Below are 25,656 nucleotides of genomic sequence, written 5' to 3' on the forward strand. Positions count from 1 at the left end.
TGAAATGTTTCACAGGAAGGGAACTAGATGTTCTTGACTATTAAATGGAGTTACTACATACTATTTTAAGGTACATTATTCAAGACATTTCCAGATCCATTGAAAAGTGACAATGTTTCTGTGAAATTTTAGGCCAAAGTTAGTTTTGTATATTTTTTATATTTATTTTAAGAACTTTGAAGACTAAAGAAGATATTATTGACTTTATCATGTAAACATTTGTGTCTCTTGTCCATTTGTTTGTATTAATAGAACAATTGCAGAATCTAAGAAGAAACATGAAGAAAAACAAATGAAAGCACAGCAGCTAAGGGAAAAGTTACGTGAAGAGAAAACATTAAAGCTTCAGAAATTGTTAGAAAGGGTGAGTTTTTAATTTTTAGGGAAGTGTGATTGCCTTAAATTGATGGGCTTATTTTCAACTTGACTTCTTCTGGTTCGAAAGAAGCTAAAAGAACAATAAAAATATATTTACTAGGAAACAAAAGCATTTCTATCTACTGAGTTACAGAAAGCTACCTGTTAAAGAAAGAAAACAGAATTTGTCATTCTTAAAAAAGCTGGTAAATTGATGTTTTGCTGAGTTCGCATGGATTTTAAAGCTGCGCTTTGTCTTTTGCCATTTTCAGTGGGGGTTTCCTTGGGAAGTCTTGTGCAAAGTGTTCAATGAACTGGTAGGACAGTTTTGAGCTTGAGATGATCAGATTTGAATAAGTAGGGCACTAATTAGATTTATGGAAGAGATTCTTGGAGTATTTAGAGCAGTGTAACTTCTGATCAGTGTGGTGTAGTGGAAAGAACATGGGCTCTGGAGATGCCCAATCAGGTGAAATCCTGGTTTGAACCACATAATAGGATATGATGCCCTGGGCAAATTACATAACAATACTGCCTTTTAATTTCTTTATCCATAAAATGACAATTATCATTGTTAACCAGTTGTGATGATGAAAGTGGCAAGTAAAACAGTACCATGGTGCTCGGGTGGCTGTTGCTCAGCATATGGTCATTCTTATTGTTAGTTACACATGGCAGACATGAGTACTGTATTAGTTATGTGTGCTGTGTAACAAAGGGCCTCAAGACTTAGCAGCTTAAAACAACACACATTTTCACTTAAAACAACTGCTCAAAGTTTCTTGGGCATGGAAACCAGGAGTGGCTTGTGTTGTTATTTCTTTGTTCAGAGTCTCTCCTGAGGTTGCAGTCAAGCTGTTGTCTGGGGCAGCCGTCATTTGGAGCCGAAGGATCCACTTCCAAACTCTCATATGGTTATTGGCAGGCCTGGATTCCTCTTTAGCTGTTGGTTATGGACCTCAGTATCTTGCCATGTGGGTCTTTCCATAGCCTGATGTTCTTATAACATGGCTGCTACCTTTCCCACAGAGTAATCTGAGAGAAGACGAGAAAGATAGAGAATGAACAAGTGAGCTGCCAAAATGGAAGCTGCACTGTCTTTTATAACCTAATCTTGAAAGTGATATACCATCACTTTTGCTGAATTGTATTGGTCACAAACCTGGTACAGTGTTGGAGGGAAATACACAAGGGTCTGAATACCACATGGCTGGGATCATTTGGAGCCATCTTAAAGTCTGTGAACTACATATACCTAGCATAGCATGACAGAAGATAGGTAACCTTTATAGTATAGGTGAACTCCTTTGTTACCTTCTGGTCCTAGAAAGGAGGACTAATATGCCTAGGTTAAAAATATTTGCATTACTTATGTTTGTTTTAAAATTGGGAAAAACAATTGGACCAAATAATTTGAATGTAAAAATGAGGTGGCATAAGATTCTCCTTAGTACAGTGGAAAAGTTGGCTGGGAAAGGAAGAAAATCTGTAATTTTTCTCTTTACCTGAATCTCAGGAATTTAATTATTTTAATCAAGATTTTAATCATTTAGATTGAATAGATCAAATATGAAAAACAGTCTCCATGTCATGGGGCTCTATAAGAGTTAATATATTATTTCATTTTAAGTTTTAGAAAAATGTTCTAACACAATTATAATTTCCCTTCTTATTGTATTTTTAATACAAATAAAATTATATACTTTATTTTCTCACTATATACTATAATCTCCAGATACTCATGCAAACAAAATAGTAAATTCTTTTTTTTTTTTTTGCGGCACGCAGGCCTCTCACTGTTGTGGCCTCTCTTGTTGCGGAGCACAGGCTCCAGGCACGCAGGCTTCAGTAGATGTGGCGTGCGGGCTCAGTAGTTGTGGCTCGCGGGCTTTAGAGCGCAGGCTCAGTAGTTGTGGTGCACGGGCTTAGTTGCTCCGTGGCATGTGGGATTTTCTCAGACCAGGGATCGAACCCACGTCTCCTGCATTGGCAGGCGGATTCTTAGCCGCTGCGCCACAAGGGAAGTCCCCCTGAACCCCATTTTATAGATGTGAAAACTGAATCTAGGAGAGGATAAGGGCTGTTTCCAATGTCACATGACCAATAATTTGCAGAGCTAGTTACCAATATCACATGACCAATAATTTGTAGAGCTAGAGCTTTAAGGACCTGTTCCTAGCTCCTAATCCAGTACTGTTTCTGCATCATACTTTTTTAGGTGGTTAAATACATTATTATATAGATGAAATTCAACTGAAATGTTAGTTTTCTTCCCATTCATGTTGAGCCAACATTGATTTTCTATAATTTATTCTTATTGCAGGTGCAGGTTCTGATTTCTTGGAGCACAGGACAAGTCTTTTACTTCTATTTGATATTGTTTTAAGGAAGTAAAGGGAGCTAACGTAATTATTCTTCTATAGTCAAAACTCTCTGTTCCTTCAGAGAATGTTTCTTATGCAAATATTTATTTTTCAGACTTCTCACCTTTTTTTCAATTTCTAGGATAAAATTATGTGTCTTGAATTTGGGTTATAGAGCCATTAATGTTTATAAGGATAAGACATATACACTATTTTCATTTTAAGTGTGCTCATAGTGCACTATAATAACAGCAAATATTTCTCTTGAGCAACGTCTAATGTACTGTTCTAAGAGTTTACGTATATTCACTCAATCTTGAAAACCTATGAGTTAGGTACTACTACTATTCTCTTTATAGATAAGGAAACTGAGACATAGGCTAAAAAAGTTGCCCAGTTTATATATCTAGCAAGTGACCATGGTAGATTATGAACTCATCAGTCTGGCTCCATAGGCTGTGTTCGTAATCATTAGTCATGATCCTTAGGTCTTTCCACATTCTTGACTTTATAATTCCTAAGCTGTTTATCTGTTTGCACTTCTTGTCAAGTGACTATGTATGCTGAAATTAATGATGTGATAATTCATTGCATATAGGAGAAAGATGTCCGGAAGTGGAAAGAAGAGTTACTAGACCAACGACGTAGGATGATGGAAGAGAAATTACTTCATGCTGAATTTAAACGAGAGGTGCAGTTACAAGCAATTGTTAAAAAAGCACAAGAGGAAGAAGCTAAGGTATAACTTAGGTGCTTTGAACATTGAATTAGTTATTTGAGTACTTTTTCAGTTGTTACACGAGAAGCTAATGTTTATCAAATGTTTATCCTGTGCCAGAATAACAGCATTTTTACATGCTCATTTGATACTTATTATGTGCAATATCTTATTCTTACAATAATCATGTGAGATATGTATTACTTTTTACAGGTTTATTGAGGTATAATTCACAGACAATAAATAACACATATGTGAAGCATCAATTTGTTGAGTTTTGACATATATATTCCTGAAACCATCAGTACAATGAAAATAATAAAAAATTCCATCACCCTCAAAAGTTTCTTATACCTCTTTGTAATTCATTCCTTCCTCCAACTCTGTTACCACGCAATTGCTGATCTGCTTTTTGTCACTATGGATGTTAGCATTTTCCAGAATTTTATATGAATGGAATCATAGAGTATGTACTCTTTGCCCTGGCATCTTTCATTCAGCATAGTTATTTTGAATTTTATCCATGCTGTTGTGTATCATTTCCTTTTCATTGCTGAGAAGTATACCATTGTGTAGAAATACCATAGTTTGTTAATCCAGTCACTTGTTGATGGACATTTGTTTTCATTCCAGTTTTTGGCTGTTATAGATATAGCTGCTGTGTAAATTCGTGTACAAATCTTTGTGCAGATGTGTGCTTTCATTTTCTCTGGTAAATACCTGATATTGGCAGAGTCTTATGATAGGTTTAACTTTTAAAGAAACACTTTATATACTCTTACCAACAGTGGATGAGAGTTCTAGTTAGCCACATTCTCACCAACACTTGACATGGTTACATACTGTAATTCTAACCATTCCATATTAGTCTTTATGTATAGTGTCATGTGGTTTTAATTTGCTTTTTGAACATCTTTTCATGTGTGTATTTCCTATCTGTAGCTCTTATTTGGTACAGTGTTCAAATATTTTTGTTCATTTTTTAAAGTTAGATTGTTTTGTTATTAGTCAAACAGTTCTCTTTTCAGCTTTTTTGAGATATAGTTGACAAATAAAATAGATATTTACATGGTGATTTGATATACATATACATTGTGAAAGGATTTCCCTCATCCAGTTAATTAACATATCCATCACCTCACATATTTATCTTTTGTGTGTGTGTGTGTGTGTGTGTGTGTGAACATTTGAGTTCTACCCTCTTAGCGTATTTCAATTATATCAATACAATACAGTGTTATCAACTATAGCTACCATGTTATACATTAGATGCTTACATTTCATTCATCTTATAATTAAAAGTTTGTCCCCTTTCACCAATCTCTCCCTATTTCTATCTGCCTCCCCCCGGCCTGTGACAACTACTTTTCTGTTTGCTCTTTCTTTGAGTTTTTTGAATTGAAGTATAGTTGATTTACAATATTGTGTTAGTTTCAGGTGTACAGCATAGTGATTCAGTATTTTTACAGATTATACTCCGTTAAAATTATTACATGATAATGGCTGTAATTCCCTGTAATAGCAATATATCCTTATTGCTTATCTATTTTATACATAGTAGTTTGTATGTCTTAATTCTGTACCCCTAATTTGCCCCTCCCTTCTCCCCTCTTCCCTTTGGTTACCACTGGTTTGTTTGTTTTCTATGTCTCTGAGTCTGTTTCTGTTTTGCATATATATTCATTTGTATTATTTTTTAGATTCCAATTATAAGTGATATCATACAGTTTCTGTCTTTCTCTGTCTGACTTACTTCACTAAGCATAACGTTCTCTAGGTCCATCCATGTTGCTGCAAATGGCAGAATTTTGTTCTTTTTTATGGTTGAGTAATAGTCCATTGTATATATATATATATCACATCTTTTTTATCCATTCATCTGTTCATGGGCATTTCAGTTGGTTGCATATCTGGACAGAAAATCAATAAGGCAATGATGGTCTTAAATGATGCAATAGACTAGTTGGACTTAATAGATATCTATAGGACATTATATTCAAAAACAGCAAAATAAACATTCTTTTCACGTGTACATGGAATGTTCTCCAGGATAGATCACATACTAGACCACAAAACAAGTCTCAACAGATTTAAGAGGATAGAAATTATGTCAGGCATTTTTTCCAACCACAATGGTATGAAACTAGAAATCAACTACAGAAAGAAAAATCTGTTTCGATGAGTTTCACTTTTTCTTTTATATTCCAAATATAAGTGATACCATGCAGTATTTTTCTTTCTTTCTCTGGCTTATTTCACTTAGCATAATACCCTCCATTTTCACCCATGTTGTGGCAAATAGCAGAATTTCTTAGAGGACTTTGTATATTTTAGATATTAATATCTATGTTTTGCAAATATTTTCTCTCAGTCTACGGATTGCCTTTTCATTTTCTTAAAAGTGTCTTTTGAAGTTTTAAAAATTGGAAAGGTCCCATATAGACTTTTTTTTTTTCTGTACTTTATGTTTTTCTGTACCCTATTTTAAAAAGTTACATAAACTTAAGGTCACTAAGATTTTCCCTTAAGTTTTCTCTAGAAGTTTTAAATTTTACAGTGAGGTCTATGTTCCATTTTGAGTTAAGTTTTTTATACGGTGTGAGGTAGGGTTGAGGTTCATTTTCTTCATATGGTTATATAATGTTCCAATATCAGTTGTTAAAGAGACTATCTTTTGTATAATGAATTGCCTTAGACCCTTGTTGAAAAGCAATTGGCTATATATGTGTGGGTCTATTTCTGATTTTCTATTCTGTTACATTTATCTTTATAAATAAAACGTTATCTTCATTACTGTACCTTTATAATAAGTCATGAAATCAAGTATAAATCCTTAAGTTTTATTTTCTTCTAAAACTACTTTTGCTCTTTTAGGTTCTTTGCATTTCCATGTAATTTATAGGATCACCTTATGAATTTCTACTCCTCCCGCCCAAAAGAGGACTGCCTGTATTTTGATTAGAATTGCATTGAATATATACATTAATCTGGGGGAGCCTTGTCATCCTAATGATATTGAGTATTCTGAACCATATGTCTGATGGCATATATCTCCATTTATTTTGGTTTGTATATATTTTATGAAATTTATCTGCAGTTCATATTTTTAATGCTCTTGTCAATAGTATCTTGTTTTAAATTTGTTTCTAATTGTTTGCTGCTAACTTATAGAAACACATTTGATTTTAGTGTATTACCTTATATGCTACAACCCTGCTAAACCTACTAGTTCTAGTTTTATTACTTCTTTTCCTGTATGTTTTTCATTTTTAAATCTCCCTTTATTGCATTAACCAGTACTAGCACAATGTTGATTAATGATGAGAACCAATATCATTGCCGTGCTCCTAATTTTAGGAAGAAAGCGTTCAGTCTTTCACCATTAAGTGTGATATTAGCTGTAGATCTTTCATAGATGTTCTTTATCAGATTGAGGAACTTCCTTTCTATTCCTAGTTACTAAAATTTTTTTACCATGGACTTTGAATTTGGTTACCTGCTTTTTCTGCATTTATTGAGATGATATTATGTGTTTTTTTAGATCTTAAAATGGTGAATTTCAGTATTTGATTGTCGGTTACCAAAGTAACTGCAATTCTGGGATAAACCTCACATGGTCATGATATAATATCAGTTTTATATTTTGGTGTGCTTCGTTTGCTAAAATTTTAAGAATTTTTGCATCAATGTTTGTGAGGGATTTTGATCTTTTTTTTTCTTTTCTTACAATGTCTTTGTCTGCTTTTGGTAACAGAATATGCTGGCCTCCTAAAGTGACTTGGGAAGGTTTCCATCCTCTTCAGTTTTCTAAAGTAGTTTATGTGGAACTGGTACAATTTCCTCCTTAAATTTTTTGTGGAATTTACCAATGAAGCCGTCTGGGCCTGGGGTTTTCTTTGTGGATGAGTTTTTTAAATAAAAATTCCATTTTTTTATATACATAGGGCTATTCATATTATCTATTTCTCTTGTGTAATTTGTGTCTTTCTAGGAATCTGTCCATTTCCTTAATGACTAACAATATTGAGCATATATTTATGTGCTTATTGGCTATTTGTATATCTTCCTTAGAAAAAAGTCTGTTCAAAGTCCATTGCTCATTTTTTTAAATTGGGCTGTTTGTCTTTTTGTTGTTCAGCTGTAAGAGTTCTTTGTATATTCTCAATACTAGTCCTTTATCAGATATATAATTTGCAGATATTTTCTCACACTGTGTAGGTTACCTTTTCACTTTGTTGATAATGTTCTTTGCACAAAAGTTTTTAATGTTGATGAAGTCCAATTTATCTATCTTTTGTTTTATTTTTTGTACTTTTTGTGCTAAGAAATTATTACAAAATTCAAAGTCATGAAGATTTACCTCCATGTTTTCTTCTAAGAGTTTTATGGTTTTAGCTTTTATATTTAGGTCATAGATACATTTTGAATTAATTTTTATATACAGAATGAGGTAGGGGGTCTGCCTTTATTCTTTTGCAGGTGGATATCATTTGTCCAAGCACTGCTTCTTGAAGACACTATTCTTTCCCCAGTGAATGGTCTTGGCACACTTGCTGGAAATCAATTAGCCATAGGTGTACAGGTTTATTTCTCTTCTCTCAGTTCTATTCCACTGGTCTATACGTCTGTCCTTATGCTGGTATCACACTGTTTTGATTACCGTAGCACTTCAGTAAGCTTTGAAATCAGGAACTGTAGTCCTCCAACTTAGTTCTTTTTCAATGTTGTCTTAGCTATTTGGGGCAACTTGCAGTTAGGATGAGGATAAGCTTTCCATTTCCATAAAAAAGTCCATTGGAGTTTTGTTAGGATTGCATTGAATTTTTACCGTGCTTTGGAGAGTATTGCCATCTTAATAATATTAGCTCTTCCAATCCATGAACACAGGATATCTTTCCATTTATTTAAATCTTCCTTAATTTCTTTATGGAGTGGTTTCTAATTTTCAGCACACAAAGCTTTCACCTTCTTGTTTAAATTAATTCCTAAGTATTGATTGTACTCTTTTGGAGGTGACTGTAAATGGAATTGTTTTCTTAATTTCATTTTCAGATTGTTTACTGCTAGTGTATAGAAATACAATTGATTTTTATATATTTATCTTATCTCCTGAAACCCTGCTTGAACTTGCTCATTAGTTGTAATAGCTTTTTAGTGGATTCCTTAAGATTTTCTATATTCAAGATCATACCATCTGCAACTAGAGATAGTTTTACTTCTTCTTTACCAATCGGGATGGCTTTGATTTTTGTTGTTGTTGTTGTTGCTTATTGCCCAGGATACAACCTGCAATACAATACTGAATAGAAGTGGTAGGAGTGGACATCCTTGTCTTGTTCCTGATCTTTGGAGTGGGAGGCATTTAGTCTTTCATCATCAAGTATGATGCTAGGTATGGGGTTTTCATAGATACACTTCAAAAATTGAGGAAGTTCCTTTTTACTTCTAGTTTGTTGAGTGTTTTTATCATGAAGTGGTATTGGATTTTGTCAAATCCTTTTTCTCCATCTATTGCAAGAATAATGTGGTTTTGTCCTTTGTTCTTTTGATATTTGCTGTGTTACATTAATTGAATTTCATATATTTTATATATTTGCCTAATTTTTTAGTTGTTTAAGGTGGGAGGGTGCATCTGGACCCTCTTACTCCATCATAGCTGGAAGTGGAAATTCTGAACTATGTATTATTTTTATATTTTAGAGGAGCAGTCTGAAGGCAGATTGTTGATGGTCACACAGTCAGAATTAAAATCCTGATGTTTGTGGTTCCAAAGCCTATGCTTTTACCACTGTTCTTATTATTGATTTAGTATTTTCATTTTGTGGTCTTTTTTTTATATGACTTGTATGAATTTTGATCTGTCTAATTGCCTAATATATTTACTTTCATTATAATCTCATTAAACCAAAGTGGCTCCTATAAACATATTAACCCAAACTATAGTTTAAATAATTTCCGTCAAGATAAGTGGTTGACTGCTGGTTGTTTTTACATAAAGATATCAGCTCCATTTTCAGTCTTAAAAATTCTTAATAATCCAGGTTCACTGAGTTAACAGTCTGTACTAAGATTTTTGCTAATACGGAATTCTGCTTTAAAACCCTGCTACCAACTGCTGCCCTGTTGGTTCTCTTAATTTTCATTGCTTTCTCTTCGATAATCTCTGAAACTCTCTTTTGAAATGTATTGTATCTACAAAGAAAATAAAAATAGACAATCTAGTTTTTTCTTGTTCTCTCATTCATTTAAATATTTTATGAATGAATTGTTCTTTGTATAATTACATAAATATCTTAAAAGTTTGTGTGAAACATTGCCGATTACTTTCATCCCCAGACATTTTAATCTATGAGACAAAACCTCCTCCTACCTTTGGTTTTATCACATGCCAATATTTCCCAGTCTTGCCTGATTATAACAGTAATATGAGTTGTTAAAAAGACAGATTTCCAAGCTTTGCAGGTTTTTTTTCAGTAATGCTAGAGTGGCCCCTGAGGAGCTTTATTTTTTTATAAGCCCCCCAGGTGATTTTTATGATCAGGAAATTTGGTTCCACATATATCAAACAGTTGCTCCTTCTTCAAAAGTAATTTTTCATCATAATAGTGAGGACTGAAGTCTCTGGAGTTAGATAAATTTGGATTCAGGTCCTGACTCTACCACGTAGTAGCTGAATGGTCTTGGGTGTTATTTTAGCCTCTCAGCCTATTTGTTGATCTGTAAAATAGGAATAATCTTACCTACATCTCAAAGAATTGCTGAAAGGATTAAATTAGGTTGTGCGTATTGTGAAGCAGTTAATGCCATCCTTGGTATGCTGTAAATACTCTGTAAAATATTACAATTTCATAGAATGCCACATCCTATTTGTGTTCCACTTCCTAACTTTTCCTTAAGTCCCTAATGCATTTCTGTTGTTTTATTACTAATCCAGAAGTTCTAATAATCCAGTGATTTAAAATATACTTAAGTTCCACTAGAACTTAAGAATATGTCCTTGAGACATACCAAATATATTTATTTCAGTCCTGTGTAAGATATTTTTTCCACATATACTTTTTTTGTGAGTTCTTGGCATAAATTAACGGTCTTTTCAAATGTCTTAGTTCTTTCTTGGATACACAGATGATTGAAAATAAGTCATCTACTATTTAGTTGATAGTGATTATTATTACAGGCAGAGTTATTCAGCACCCGATTTTATCATTTATTTAATAGTATAAAAATGGCTTTTATTTTCAGTTTCTTAATGGTCTCATTGATAGCTTTTCAGATGCAATGTGTCTACTCATAAGTACAGGGTTTTGGGGGTTTTTTTTTTGAGGAAAAGACATCTTTTTCCTTATTTATGGCAGTAGCCTTTTCCTTGTGCTGTGTCCTCTTGCCTGCTTTTAAAATTTGCTTCATCAGTTATCTTCTTGTGCCTGCTCCTTTGCTTTCTTCCTCTAGACTGACTACTTCCACCTGTTCTATAGATTACCTACTCTTTCCTTTTGGAAATCACTAGATTCCTAGAAAGAGCTGTCTGTGCTCATTTCCACTACCTCATCACTCCTGTCTTCTTGAATTCCTTATGACACCATTTTTCCTCTATGCTATACTGTACTTTCCTTTCAGAATGTTACTCTGTTATCACTATGTTTAAAAGCCTTTTCTGGATCTGTTCATTATCAACACTGTTATGTATTTTTTTCTAGAACACTTTCTTCTGCGCTATCTTGGTTTTCCTTCTGCTTTCCTAACCAATGCTTTACTATCTTCCCTTTTTCTTTTGCTGCTTAAATGTTACTGCCTTCAGTCCACTTCACTTACTCCTTTCCTTGAATATCACAATCATTCTCATTGCTTCAGCTATCCTCTCTGTAGTGACTCCTAGATCTGCATTTTAACCCCACCCTCTCAATGAAGCTCTAGACTCAGTTACCTATTGCTTGATGATTGTATCCAGTGAAACTCATCAGCTCGCCACCCCTGTATCCCAAATCATTTGCCTTTCCTGAAATTCATATTTCAGATGAATGGTATCACTAGTCTCCCATTAATCTAGACTTGGAAAGCTTGTGATCATTTATCAATATTTGCAGTTGTTATTCTTGCCTTTTGTCCCTACTCCCTTCAAATTAATCTTTCTTAAGGGCATTATTGTATTACCTCTCAACTTAAAAACCTTTAGGGACTTTCTCTTGTCTTTAAGTCTTAGTATAAATGCATTAGTCTAGCTTTCTTTAATACTGTTTTATATGTAGAATAGTGGCCATATTGTTATGAAAATGGTTTATTCTCATTTTAAAGAATTCGAGCAATATGTAGCAAAGGAAACTCAAAATCCCACCCTCAGAAATAGCTACCATTGACATTATAAATACTCTTCCAGAAATCTCTTTAGAATAATGTTCAGATTGAATGAATAGATAACTTTATAAAATAGAATTATACTATTAGGCTTCCCTGGTGGCGCAGTGGTTGAGAGTCTGCCTGCCAATGCAGGGGACACGGGTTTGAGTCCTGGTCTGGGAAGATCCCCCATGCCGCAGAGCAGCTAGGCCCATGGGCCACAACTGCTGAGCCTGCGGGTCTGGAGCCTGTGCTCCACAACAAGAGAGGCTGCGACAGTGAAGGGCCTGCACACCACGATGAAGAATGGCCCCCGCTTGCTGCAACTAGAGAAAGCCCTCACACAGAAACGAAGACCCAACACAGCCAAAAAAATTAATTAATTAAAAAAAAAAGAATTATACTCTCCATGGTACTTCTTAATAAGAAGTATTCATTTCTATTTTAGTTCCATTTTAAGAGAAGGAAGTGACGTGGAAGTAAAATGGAGGGACTTATTGAATTTGTAATAAATGTTTCTTTATCACACATCTCCTCCCAACAATTTTCATAGTTTCATTATTTTTACATTGTTAAGGTTTATAACATTTACATTTTGCTCTGAAACTATAAATTCCACAGTTTAGTTTTCCTTCTATGTATGAATGGATGCACAGCTTGCGTAATCCTCCATTCATGAGTTCTTTGTTTTGACCTGGTTGGCTGGATTTTATTAACAAGTAATTTTTTCAGGAAGAGGTTATTGTGCTCTATTCCTTGAGTTCTTAGGTATCAAAGGCCTGTGGCATTTCTGAGTACATCTTGGCTAGAGATCAGATTCATGGTTCAGAATATCTTTCCTTCAAAGTTTTGTAGGCATTATTCCATGTTTTTCTAGCATTAACTAATTCTGTGGAGAAGCCTGAGGCCAGACAGATTTTTTCTCCCTCTTTCTCATAGATGACTTGCATTTACTGCCTGGAAGCTTAAAAAATTTGTGCTTGTTCCTTAATGTTTTGTGATTTAATAAGGATATTCTTGGTGTTGATCTTCTGAATAAATTCTTCATGAAATAAAGTGGGCTTTCTCAATTTTCAGTATTTCTTTTTTACAGGGAAAATTTTCTGTATTATATATTGGAATATTTTGTCTTTCTTAACTTTACAGATATTATTCTTACATTAGGTCATCTTAACTTGTTCTCCATGTTCAAAAGTTATTACTTACACATAAATTTTCATTTTAAAGTCCCTATTAACTGTGATTATAACAAGCCTTTCCTCTGTTAGTGATTTGACTTTTTACCATCTTTGCTCTGTTTCATGCTTTTTCTAATTTAATTAATTCTGTGATTGTGTTACTTTGGCCTAAGTTTCCTTAACTCTCTAGTCTTCCTTTATTTTATCATGTCATTTTATCATCTTTTTTGCACCTTTAAATTCAGGTTCCTGTTGACTTCTTTTTACATTACAAAGTTTGCCTAGGAGATATTCTGCTGTTTCTTTGGTTATGTTTTCTTCCAGTTAATTTCCAGGAAACGTCTTATTTATTTTTTTACTTACTTACAGTTTGATTGAGATATCATTGACATATCAAAATTGTATATATTAAGGTGTACAACTTGATTTTTTTTCTTTTTCGGTACGTGGGCCTCTCACTGTTGTGACCTCTCCCGTTGCGGAGCACAGGCTCCAGACACGCAGGCTCAGCAGCCATGGCTCATAGGCCTAGCCGCTCTGTGGCATATGGGATCTTCCCGGACCGGGGCACGAACCCGTGTCCCCTGCATCGGCAGGCGGACTCTCAACCACTGCGCCACCAGGGAAGCCCACAACTTGATATTTTGATATACATATACATTGTGGGATGATCACTACAATCCAACTAATTAAAATATCTGTTACCTCTACTTAGTTACGTGTGTGTGTGTGTGTGCGCGCACACATACTAAGAAGATTTCAGATCTATCTTCTTAGCAAATTTCAAGTATATAGTACAGTACTATTAACTATTATCACCATGCTGTACATTACGTCTCCAAACATATTCAACTAGCATAACTAAAATTTTGTAGCATTTGACAAACATCACAGATTGTATTTTTTATGCTGCTTTTGAGCATTCTTCCCTCTGAATTTTATTTTATTTATTTTGTCTGGAGCATTAGGTCTCATTTCTTTTTCTTTCATCTTGATTATGTTTAACATGTGACCCTTGATACATTATGATTAATTTTCCTTGAGCATACCTGTTTGTCTTATACTTTCAGTATACCTTGAGAAATGATTATATTGTTAATTTACTTATGAAAGTAGTTACATGGGATGGATATTGGGAAATCTTTGCTAGAACTGTATTCAAACTTTCTTGTTTCAGTTTGTAACATATCTAGTGATAGGTTTTATTTCATCCAACATGGATTCCTGGAGTCTATACTTCTTTCAGAGAGAGTAAGCTTCAGAGTTTGTTTACTTCCCAATTTCACTCTACCTTTTTCACTGTGGCATGTCTTCCTTCTGGCTTTCAAGAATGAGAAATTTGACCCCAACAGACATTTTCCAGTTTTTTATCATTAACTGTACTTTACTCATAAAAACTTTACTCTCCTTTACCATTGATCTATATTTCTGTTTTTGAGCCAGTACCATACTGCCTTGATTACTGTAGCTTTGTGGTATAGTTTGAAGTCAGGGAGCCTGATTCCTCCAACTCCATTTTTCTTTCTCAAGATTGCTTTGGATATTTGGTGTCTTCCACGTTTCCATATGAATTGTAAAATTTTTTGTTCTAATTCTTTGAAGAATGCCATTGGTAGTTTGATAGGGATTGCATTGAATCTGTAAATTACCTTGGGTAGTATATTCATTTTCACAATATTGATTCTTCCAGTCCAAGAACATGGTATATTCCTCCATCTGTTTATGTCATCTGTGATTCCTTTCATCAGTGTTTTATAGTTTTATGAGTACAAGTCTTTCGCCTCCTCAGGCACATTTATTCCTGGGTATTTTATTCTTTTTGTTGCAGTGGTAAATGGGAGTGTTTCATAAATTGCTCTTTCTGATTTTTCGTTGTTGCTGTATAGGAATGCCAGAGATTTCTGTGCATTAATTTTGTATCCTGCAACCTCATCAAATTCATTGATTAGTTCTAGTAGTTTTCTGGTGGCATCTTTAGGATTTTCTATTTACAGTGTCATGTCATTGGCAAACAGTAACAGTTTTACTTCTTCTTTTCCAATTTGTATTCCTTTTATTTCTTTTTCTTCTCTGATTGCTGTGGCTAGGACTTCCAAAACTATGATGAATAAGAGTGGTAAGAGTGGACATCCTTGTCTTGTTCCTGATCTTAGTGGAAATGATTTCAGTTTTTCACCATTGAGTATGATGCTTGCTGTGGTTTTGTCATGAACGGCCTTTATTATGTTGAGGTAGGTTCTCTCTATGCCCATTTTCTGGAGAGTTTTTATCATAAATGGGTGTTGAATTTTGTCAAAAGCTTTTTCTGCATCTATTGAGATGATCATATGGTTTTTATTCCTTAATTTGTTAATCTGGTGTATCACATTGATTGATTTGCATATATTGAAGAATCCTTGCATCCCTGGGATAAATCCCACTTGATCATGGTGTATGATTCTTTTAATGTGCTGTTGGATTCTGTTTGCTAGTATTTTGTTGGGGATTCTGCATCTACATTCATCAGTGACATTGGTTTGTAATTTTATTTTTTTGTGATTTCTTTTTCTGGTTTTGGTATCAGGGTGATGGTGGCTTCATAGAATGAATTTGGGAGTGTTTCTCCCTCTGCAATATTTTGGAAGAGTTTGAGAAGAATGGGTGTTAGCTCTTCTCTAAATGTTTGATAGAAGTCACCTGTGAAGCCATCTGGTCCTGGACTTTTGTTTCTTGGAAGATTTTTTTTTTTGCGGTACGCAAGCCTCTCACTGTTGTGGCCTCTCCCGTTGCGGAGCAGAGGCTCTGGACATGCAGGCTCAGCGGCCATGGCTCACTGGCCCAGCCGCTTCGCGGCATGTGGGATCTTCCCGGACGGAGCACAAACCCGTGTCCCCTGCATCGGCAGGCGGACTTGCAACCACAGCGCCACCAGGGAAGCCCTTGGAAGATTTTTAATTATGGCTTCAATTTCATTACTTGTGTTGGGTCTGTTTATATTTTCTAATTCTTCCTGGTTCAGTCTTGGAAAGTTTTACCTTTCCAACAATGTATCCATTTTCTTGTGATTGTCCATTTTATTAGCCTATAGTTGTTTGTAGTAGTATCTTATAATCCTTTGTGTTTCTGCGGTGTCAGTTGTGATTTCTCCTTTTTCATTTCTAATTTTATTGATTTGAGTCCTCTCCCTTTTTTTCTTGATGAGTCTGGCTGAGGGTTTATCAATTTTGTTTATCTTCTCAAAGAACCAGCTTTTAGTTTTATTGATCTTTGCTATTGTTTTCTTTGTTTCTATTTCATTTAATTTTGTTGGTGGGAGTGTAAATTGATATAACCACTATGGAAAATGGTTTGGAGGTGTCTTAAAAAAACTAAAAATAGAACTACCATATGACCCAGCAATTCCACTACTGAGCATATACCCTGAGAAAACCATAATTCAAAAAGAGCCATGTACCACAGTGTTCATTGCAGTACTATTTACAATAGCCAGGACATGGAACCAACCTAAATGTCCATCGACAGATGAATGGATAAAGAAGACGTGACACATACGATAGAGTATTACTCAGCCATAAAAAAAATGAAATCGAGTTATTTGTAGTGAGGTGGACCTAGAGTCATACAGAGTGAAGTCAGTCAGAAAGAGAAAAACAAATACTGTATGCTAACACATATATATGGAATCTAAAAAAAAAAAAATGGTACTGATGAACCTAGTTGCAGGGCAGGAATAAAGAGGTAGACATAGAGAATAGACTTGAGGACATAGGGTGGAAGGGCAAAGCTGGGGCAAAGTGAGAGTAGCATCAGCATATATACACTACTGAATGTAAAACAGTTGGCTGGTGGGAAGCAGCAGCATAGCACAGGGAGATCGGCTCGGTGTTTTGTGATGATCTAGGGGGGTGGGATAGGGAGGATGGGATGGAGGCTCAAGAGGAAGGGGATATGGGGACATGTGTATGCGTATGACTGATTCACTTCGTGGTGCAACAGAAACTAACACAGTATTGTGAAGCAATTATACTCCAATAAAGATCTATTAAAAAAAACCGTACTCTCTAGCAAAACTTTACTGTTCAGACTCAATATATGTGAAGTTGAGGATGAGGTATATAGTTTAATATCTTGTACCTAATTGTCACTTATTTGGTGTATGTTGAAGAAAAATGATTTGTTTACTTTAAGTTTTGTCATCTCAAACTCATTAGAATAATGTACATACCTATTAAAACTTAATGTAACTTGTATAATGTCAAATCACAATGATATTAAGTAACTATAAAATGGTTTCTATAAAAATCTTAATTTGTCTCTTAAAAACATTTCAGTGGAGGCCTAAATAGACATTTCTCCAAGGAAGACAATATAAATGGCTAACAGGCACATGAAAAGTTGCTCACCATCACTAATTATTAGAGAAATGTAAGTCAAAACTACAATGAGGTACCATTCTACACTGGTCATAATGGCCATCATTAAAAAGTCTACAAATAACAAATGCTGGAGAGGGTGTGGAAGGAAGGGAACCCTCCTACAAAATTGGTGACCATGTAAATTGGTACAGCCACTATGGGGAACAGTATGGAGGTTCCTCAGAAAACTAAAAATGGAGTTGCCATATGATATAGCAATTCCACTCCTGGGCATATATCTGGACAGAACTATAATTGAAAAAGATACATGCACCCCTATGTTCATAGCAGCACTATTTACAGTATCCAAGACATGGAAACAACCTAAATGTCCATTGACAGATGAATGGATAAAGAAGATCTAAATATATACAATGGAATATTACTCAGCCATAAAAAGAATGAAATAATACCATTTGCATCTATGTGGATGGACCTAGAGATTATCACATTAAGTGAAGTAAGAAAGAGATGACAAATACCATATGATATCATTATTCGTAGAATCTAAGCTATGGCACAAATGAACTTATCTATGAAACAGAAACAGACTCACAGACATAGAGAACAGACTTGTGGTCACCAAGGGGGAGGGTTGGATTGGGAATTTGGGACTAGCAGATGCAAACTATTGATATTATATATAGAATGGATAAACAACAAGGTCATATTGTATGGCACGGGGAATTATATTCAATATCCTGTAATAAACTATAATGGAAAAGAATATATGTATATGTATAACTGAATCACTTTACTGTACACCGAAACTAACATAACATGGTAAATCAACTATGCTTCAATAAAAAAAATATATTTCCATGGCAGACCTTTACTCTAAATCAGGGGTCCCCAACCCCCGGGCCGCGGACCGTTAGCAGTCCTGTGGTCTGTTAGGAACCAGGCCACACAGCAGGAGGTGAGTGGCGGCCAACCAAGCGGCTTCATCTGCTGCTCCACATCACTTCCGTTACCACCTGAACAGCGCTTGCATTACCGCCTGTACCATCACTTGCATTAATGCCTAAACCATCCTCCCACCACCCCCGTCTGTGGAAAAACTGTCTTCTGCGAAACCAGTCCTTGGTGCCAAACAGGTTGGGGACCACTTCTCTAAATCACTTCTTACTGCAGCCTATGGGTTTGTTATGTACACTGGATTATTATCCATTTGGGGGATAAGTATTGAAAGAAAAGACTATAAGTCGTTCATTTTTTGGTCTATGCCTTAAAACTGGTTTGTATTATTATATGAGGACTGTTAAGTTTCTTATTTTTGTGATGTGCCTTAGAATTAACCTGATTTGAAACTCACTTTCTCCGTTTTTTTTATTGCAGGTAAACGAAATTGCCTTTATAAATACCCTCGAAGCCCAGAACAAACGCCATGATGTTTTATCAAAATTGAAGGAATATGAGCAGAGGCTTAATGAGTTACAGGAAGAGCGTCAGCGAAGACAGGAAGAAAAGCAAGCACGTGATGAAGCTGTTCAGGTAGAATTTTATTCAGCAAGCATTTATTGAGCACCAGCCATTTCCTAGGCTCTGAGCCAGGTGCTGAGGATATAAAAAGGAGTAAGACCAAGTCTGTGTTCCCAAGGATGCATGGTTTAGTGTAGCACGGTTTGGAAACGGGAAGCCTGATTGCCAAGGCAGTGTGTACTCCTTCAGAAAGGGTTATCAGTGTTTTTGTCAATTTGAATCTCTAGTCTCAACCAGATGAAGGACTAAATTGCTCTGGACAGATTATTATCTATTCTTTTCTAATTGGGTTGGGCAAGAATATGTTCCTTTCTTCCCTTACAAATGGATTGTGTTTGAACCAATGTATATAGCCTTAATAACTGGGCAATCTTTATGCTTATGACAAGGAGCACCTGTCATATATTGGGCAGTGTCATCAGGTACTTTAACCTCTGTAGCATACCCTAAGTTAGCTACCATTTTCAGGATGGGAAGAAGACTTAACACATAAACTTTAGTGATGGTTTTAAACTATTTAAACCTTCCTCAAGATCAAATATGGATGCACACATACTTAATCTATTATGACTAATATTTACTTGTTTATTCATTCAGTCATCGTTTATTGAATTACTACTATAATCTGTGTGCTGTGCTTTGCTCAAGGACATGAAAAAGATATATCCTTGATCTCAATGGGAAGACATATATGTAAACAAATCTTAACCCGTAGGATTAGTGTAATAGTAAAGACGTTTTTGGAAGCACAAAGGAGAGAACCTGTTACTCAAATTGAGAGTGGCAAAGACGTGAGAACATCAGGAAAAGCTTCCTGGAGGAGGCGGTGCCTCAACTAAGTTTTGAAAACTGAGACAGTCGTAAACGGTGCAAAGTAGGCATTCTATGCAGGAGATGAGTGAGTATGGCATGTAGAGTTAGGGACCTGACCATGAAGAGCTTTGTTGTTATGTTAAAAGCTAGGGATGTTGTTAATGTTTCATGCTTCTTCATGTCACTGGTAATTTTAGGAAATTAAAATATCATTACAGTTTTCAAGTTTATTGGTTACTTTATGCTCTTTTTGTACACTAGCAAGCAGTCCCATATTCACCCCAATCTCTGTTTGATTTGACTTCAAGGTCTCATTTTAATCTGAGTGTCAAGCTAACTTATGTTTAAAAATACAGGATACTACGTTTAGAGAAACTTTAGCTTTTCCTCTCAAAGGAGCAGTAAAAAATTCATTTTTATCATTTAAAAGTTAATTACTCATTAACTAACATTCTTAAATGAGTAAATGAAATAGGATATTTGAATTTTTAATTTGAGCCATCCCTTCAGCTTTATTGCTCTTTCTTTTTCTGCATCAAACCAATTTATAAAAATAATTATTTTTTTATACGCCAATAAAGATGTTAAAAAAATAATTATTATTTTGAAAATTGTGTGTTACTTTTGAGCAACCATTAGGCATTAATAATTCAGAAATAAATGAGATATGATCTTTACCTTTATGGCAAATAATACTACAACATAGTGTGAAAGTGTAATAGAAACCTGTACTGTATAGGTTACAGTGGTATCACAGAGTAGGGAATAATTAGCTCTCTTGGTGGGAGGGGAATGTCAGGGAAAGTTCAGTGGAAGAGGTAACTTCTTAACTGGATTTTGGGGGGAAATATATGAGTAATATTGTATATTTTTGAGTAGACATCTTTAGTTACTTTTTCTGCATTTATTTTGCAGATTTGAAGATTTGAAATATAACAGTTATCTTCTTTTTAAAAATGGCGACTCTTATTTTATAATTTGGAACATTTATTAAGGCGTAAAGGAAAGCAGTTATTTTCTGAAAGTAGTAAGGAATCTTCTGAACTCACTAACACTTAAAATTTTTTTGACTACTCAGACTAATTTTTATCTTTAAAAATGTAGAAATTTCCTATGGATTTAATTTTCAGTGAAAAATTTAAAATGTATGTACATAAGATACATAAGAGATAACTGATACTAGAAAAATTCATTGGTAATATATAACATATATATAAAATTTAAAAATTTTTTAAATATGTAGTCGTTACTATATGTGCAAGGAGATAATGCCAAACATTCTGTAAATACAATAATAGTAAGATACTGACTTAATAAAGAATTCAGAGGCCCTCCATCTGCTTTACTTTTATTCTTGAAACATTCACATAAATGTTAAATTGTTAAAGGCAATTGTGATTCTTGTTTTTTGTAAGTGAAATACTAAGTTAATGCTGCCATCATATATTCTCAATTTCCCTTTTTTGCCATATAAATTATTGATGGATTAGTTTTAAGCCCAGTTTTCTTAGATATTCTGCCTTGTCCTCTTGCCCTAATCTTCTGATTTGTAGGCGTAAAGCGCGGGGTTGCAAAATCCTTTCTTAGGCTGCCATAAACACATCGTCGACTGTGAAACAAAGTACATGGGAGTCTGAGAGGTTTCAGAAGGGTTGAGAGTTAGATATCTTTACAGTTCATTTGCTGTAGGTTTATGCTTTTTATTTGTGAGTATGTAGATTTATAATGAATATTATAAAGTTACGCTTCATTTGTTTAATAGATATTTATCGAACTCCTTCCCTGTACAAGATGCTTTTGTGGGGTACAAAGTTTCCTATCTTTAGGAAACTTAAATTTTAGAAAGGAAAACACTAGGTGAATTTACTAATTTTACTCATTAGGTATACAGTTACCAATTTTCTCTTCCACTTATTAAAAACAGAAATTAGAAGATTGGATATTTTTTGAAGTCCAGTTATTTCTATTAGTACAATGTTGGAGTATTTCTTATATCCGTAAAAACAATCAGCAAGTTGACATCATATTTTTGCATACAACGTAGCTACAGTGCACATACGCATAAAGTAATTGTTTGTATATAATATTAATAAATTTCATTTATAAGACCAACTTATAATTTTTAAAAGTATATCCCTCAAGATTTTGGTTTTGTAAAGTATGAAATGAAAAGTTCTGGTTTAATTCTTTACATTTAATGCTTTAACCTTTTGCATTTTAGTGTGAAAGTTGTGTTTTCAGACATAATGCAGATTTTTAAAAAATAAATTTGAGTTTAAGGGAAAACTCTTTTGTTTGTGTTTTTTGTTTTTAAATATTTATTTATTTATTTAGGCTGCACTAGGTTTTAGTTGTGGCACATGGGATCTTCGTTGCGGCATGTGGGATCTTTAGTTTCTGCATGTGGAGTTCTTAGCTGTGGCATGTGGACTCATAGTTGCAGCATGTAAACTCTTAGTTGAGGCATGCATGAGGGAATAGTTCCCCGGCCAGGGATCGAACCCAGACCCCCGGCATTGGGAGTGTGGAGTCTTAGCCAATGGACCACCAGGGAAGTCCCTGTTCATGTTTTTTATTGGAGAAAATTTTCTGTACCAGGTTTGATTGTTTTTTACTCTTGAGTTTTTCAGAGAGTATATAACTAAAAAAGTTTCTACATATTTAGTAATGAGAAATAGCTATAACCAGTTCATGAATAGTATGTTAGAAAGTAAAGACTATATTTAAAATCTAATTGTCCACCTGCAGCAGTCTGCGATCTGTCAGATGTGCTCTCATGAATTCAGTGCATTCCCTCTAGTTCTCAGGCCCCCTGCCAAAAAAAAAAGAAAGAAAAGAAATAGGGACACTTTTGTGTTACTACTTTAAAAAGGTTTTCTTCCCCTGGGTAGATACAGCTTGTTGTAGGTATAAAGTTACCATTGTGAGCTTATTAGTAACTTAGTTAACTATTAAGAATATTAGCATCTCTTCCCAGTGTTATCTAAACAGAAACTGCTTTAGCATTTCTTTTCTGCTCTCATTTACCAAACACTTTACTATGTACTAAACACTTTGCTAAGTATTTACCTGTGTTGATAATTTCGATCTCACAGCAAACTGGGTCTCTTTAAGGTAGAATGACTTGCTCAAGGCTATGTAAGTAGTGGTTACTAGAGCCTAGATCAGTGTAGTGTGTTCCATTTATCATAAAGACTAGGGACCAGGGAGATGTTGTGTGAGCTCCCTGGGGGATGGGGATGAATTGAAAGAAATATATCAATACATCTAGTAATATGGTGAAAATTAGCTAAGTACTCCTAGTAGGCAAAAATACACAGGAAGCATATCACAGTATTTTAATGAAGTATCTTCTCCATTAATGATGATGATGATGATAATTATTGAGAATTTAGTATATGCCAACCCCTATGTAAGTGCTTTTCATGTATTATCTCATGTGTTCTTCACAATATCCTAAGAAATAAGCACTATTGTTACTTGTCTTCCAGAAAACTAAGTCACATATATAATATAACTAGACCAGGGTCACCCAGCTGGTAAATAATGTAATCAGGAAACAAAATCAGGGAATCTAATACAGTGTCCACTCTCTTACCCACTATGCTATATTATAATGCCTCTTTCTCCCTGCCACAAGCTTTTCTTCACTTAAGTCCTATATGGAAGCTTAGTTCAGAAATAAAATCTGTTAATTATGCTTTCTTCATCATGTTCTGTTATTTCTATAACCATGTCCAAACACAAGGCTTTAGAAATGATTAACCATAAAATATGTATCAGGTTCTAATAAGATAGTATCTCCTTAAAATAGCATTTATTCTTTTTTTAATAAGTTTATTTTATTTTATTTATTTTTAGCTGTGTTGGGTCTTCATTGCTGCGCGCGGGCTTTCTCTAGTTGTGGCGAGTGGGGGCTACTCTTCGTTGTGTTGCACAGGCTTCTCATTGCGGTGGCTTCTCTTGTTGTGGAGCATGGGCTCTAGGCGTGTGGGCGTCAATAGTTGCAGCACGCTGGCTCAGTAGTTGTGGCTCCGGGCTCTAGAGTGCAGGCTCAGTAGTTGTGGCGCACGGGCTTAGTTGCTCCGTGACATGTGGGATCTTCCCGGACTAGGGCTTGAACCCATGTCCCCTGCATTGGCAGGAGGATTCTTAACCACTGCGCCACCAGGGAAGCCCAGCATTTATTCTTCTAATTATTTGTAACACTGGTAAATGACATATGAAAACCAGATAGTATTGGTATTTGATTTTATTTAAATTCTGAGAAGCATACCTAATGACAAGCCAGGGATCTATTTGGCTTGAATATATAAGTATATGTCAAAGCTGTGTCACCTATAATCATTTTCATCTTACACATAATTCTAACATCTTTTAAAATATTTCTGACGTTAGGAACGTAAGAGAGCTCTAGAAGCAGAACGGCAGGCCCGTGTAGAAGAATTGTTAATGAAGAGGAAAGAACAAGAAGCCCGAATTGAGCAACAGAGGCAAGAAAAGGAAAAAGCCCGGGAAGATGCTGCCCGGGAAAGAGCTAGGTAATTCATTTGCTATCTTGATTTTGATCCTGATGAACATTTGCAGTGAGTGCATATTCAAATCAAATCTTGAAGCTATTTGCTGTCATGTAGAATTTTCAGAAAGTGTTACATATACAGAAATGTTATACTGAATTTTGATTTCCAGGAATTAAGACATCCTACTCAAAATGGAAAACTTTTGAAAATTTCTGTTGGATGGGAAACTTGATATTTCAAGATATTTTCAGTTGTAAGAAATAGAATTTGATTCTGGCTAACTTAAGCAAAGTAAATTTTAAGTAAAATATTGGGAGCGAAAGTGATAGGTGGTTAGATGACCAGGCTGGGACATGGTCAAGCATCAGAGACTAGGTCCCAGGAGCCACGGCAGTGGTCTTTTGATGGAAACGGTCTGGTCAACGTGTTGCCGCCCTGATTATGTTAAATGACACTCAGCCATCCCTACATTTTAAAATCACTTGTTTAAGATTCAAAGACCCAGGAAAAAGCACTTAATTGGCCAAATTGATTTGTGCTTTTTGATCTTGTTTGTGAAATCCTTTTATACCCTGTGTCATAAGATATTCTTCAAAATGTTATAGTTTTTCAGTTTGACACACATTTAGGTTTTAATTCCTTTTAAGATACCTTTTATGTATGGTATGAATCAAAAATATAAATTTATTTATTTGCATATAAATATCCATTTATCACAGCCCCATTTGTTGAAGAGGGTAGCTTTTAAGAGACTATCCTTGCTGCCTGTTCACGGTCAGTTAATCATAGATGTAAGGGTTTATTTCTGGACTCTGTCCTGTTCTTTTGATATCTACATGTCTGTTCTTACTCCAGCACCACACTGTTTTAACTACTGTAGCTTTATAGCAAGTTTTGAAATCAATTAATGTAGGTTCTCTAATGTTGATGTTCTCTTTCAGAATTGCTTTCCAAATAATTTTATAGGGTAGGCTTGCCAGTTTCTAAAAAAAGAAAGCTTGCAAGCATTTTTATAGTAATGCCTTGAATCTATAAGTCATTGTGGGAAGAATTGCCATCTTTACAATATTGTATATGATCCATGAATATGGTATGTGTCTCTATCTGCTTTAATTTCTCTCAACAGTATTTTTTAGAAAATAGGTCTTGCATTTCTTTTCTTAAATATTTTCCTAAGTACTCTTTTTGAAGCCATAGTGAATGGAGTTATTTTATTTCATTTTTGTTAGTATTTTTGCTAGTATGTAGAAATACAATTTTTTATATATTTTATTTTATAATTTTTTATGATCTTGCACAACTTTCCTCTGCATATTTTCCTATTAGTGTTTTCTTTTTTGCTGTTGTTGTTCCTTAGGATATTTTACATAAAGGCTCATGTCCTCTGCAAATTGAGATTGTTTTACTTCTTGCTTTCTAATACAGATGTCTTTAATTTCTTTTTCTTGCCTTATTACACTGACTAGATCCTACAATATAACATTAATAGAAGCTGTG

At 34.7% G+C, this 25,656-nt stretch overlaps 1 protein-coding gene across 1 annotated transcript in view; it reads left to right on the forward strand.

Annotated features, from left to right (window-relative positions):
• The window catches only part of SCAPER (S-phase cyclin A associated protein in the ER), a 459,896-nt gene that overhangs the window by 130,251 nt on the left and 303,989 nt on the right, over positions 1 to 25,656 (forward strand). Inside the window, 4 exon segments of the mRNA XM_029238862.1 lie at positions 253 to 364; positions 3,319 to 3,459; positions 18,683 to 18,838; positions 24,038 to 24,180. Of these exon segments, the coding sequence (XP_029094695.1) occupies positions 253 to 364; positions 3,319 to 3,459; positions 18,683 to 18,838; positions 24,038 to 24,180 (552 nt within the window).

Source organism: Monodon monoceros, unplaced genomic scaffold, assembly GCF_005190385.1.
Source record: "Monodon monoceros isolate NGI ecotype Baffin Bay Population unplaced genomic scaffold, NGI_Narwhal_1 Super_Scaffold_21, whole genome shotgun sequence".
Classification (NCBI taxonomy): domain Eukaryota; kingdom Metazoa; phylum Chordata; class Mammalia; order Artiodactyla; family Monodontidae; genus Monodon; species Monodon monoceros.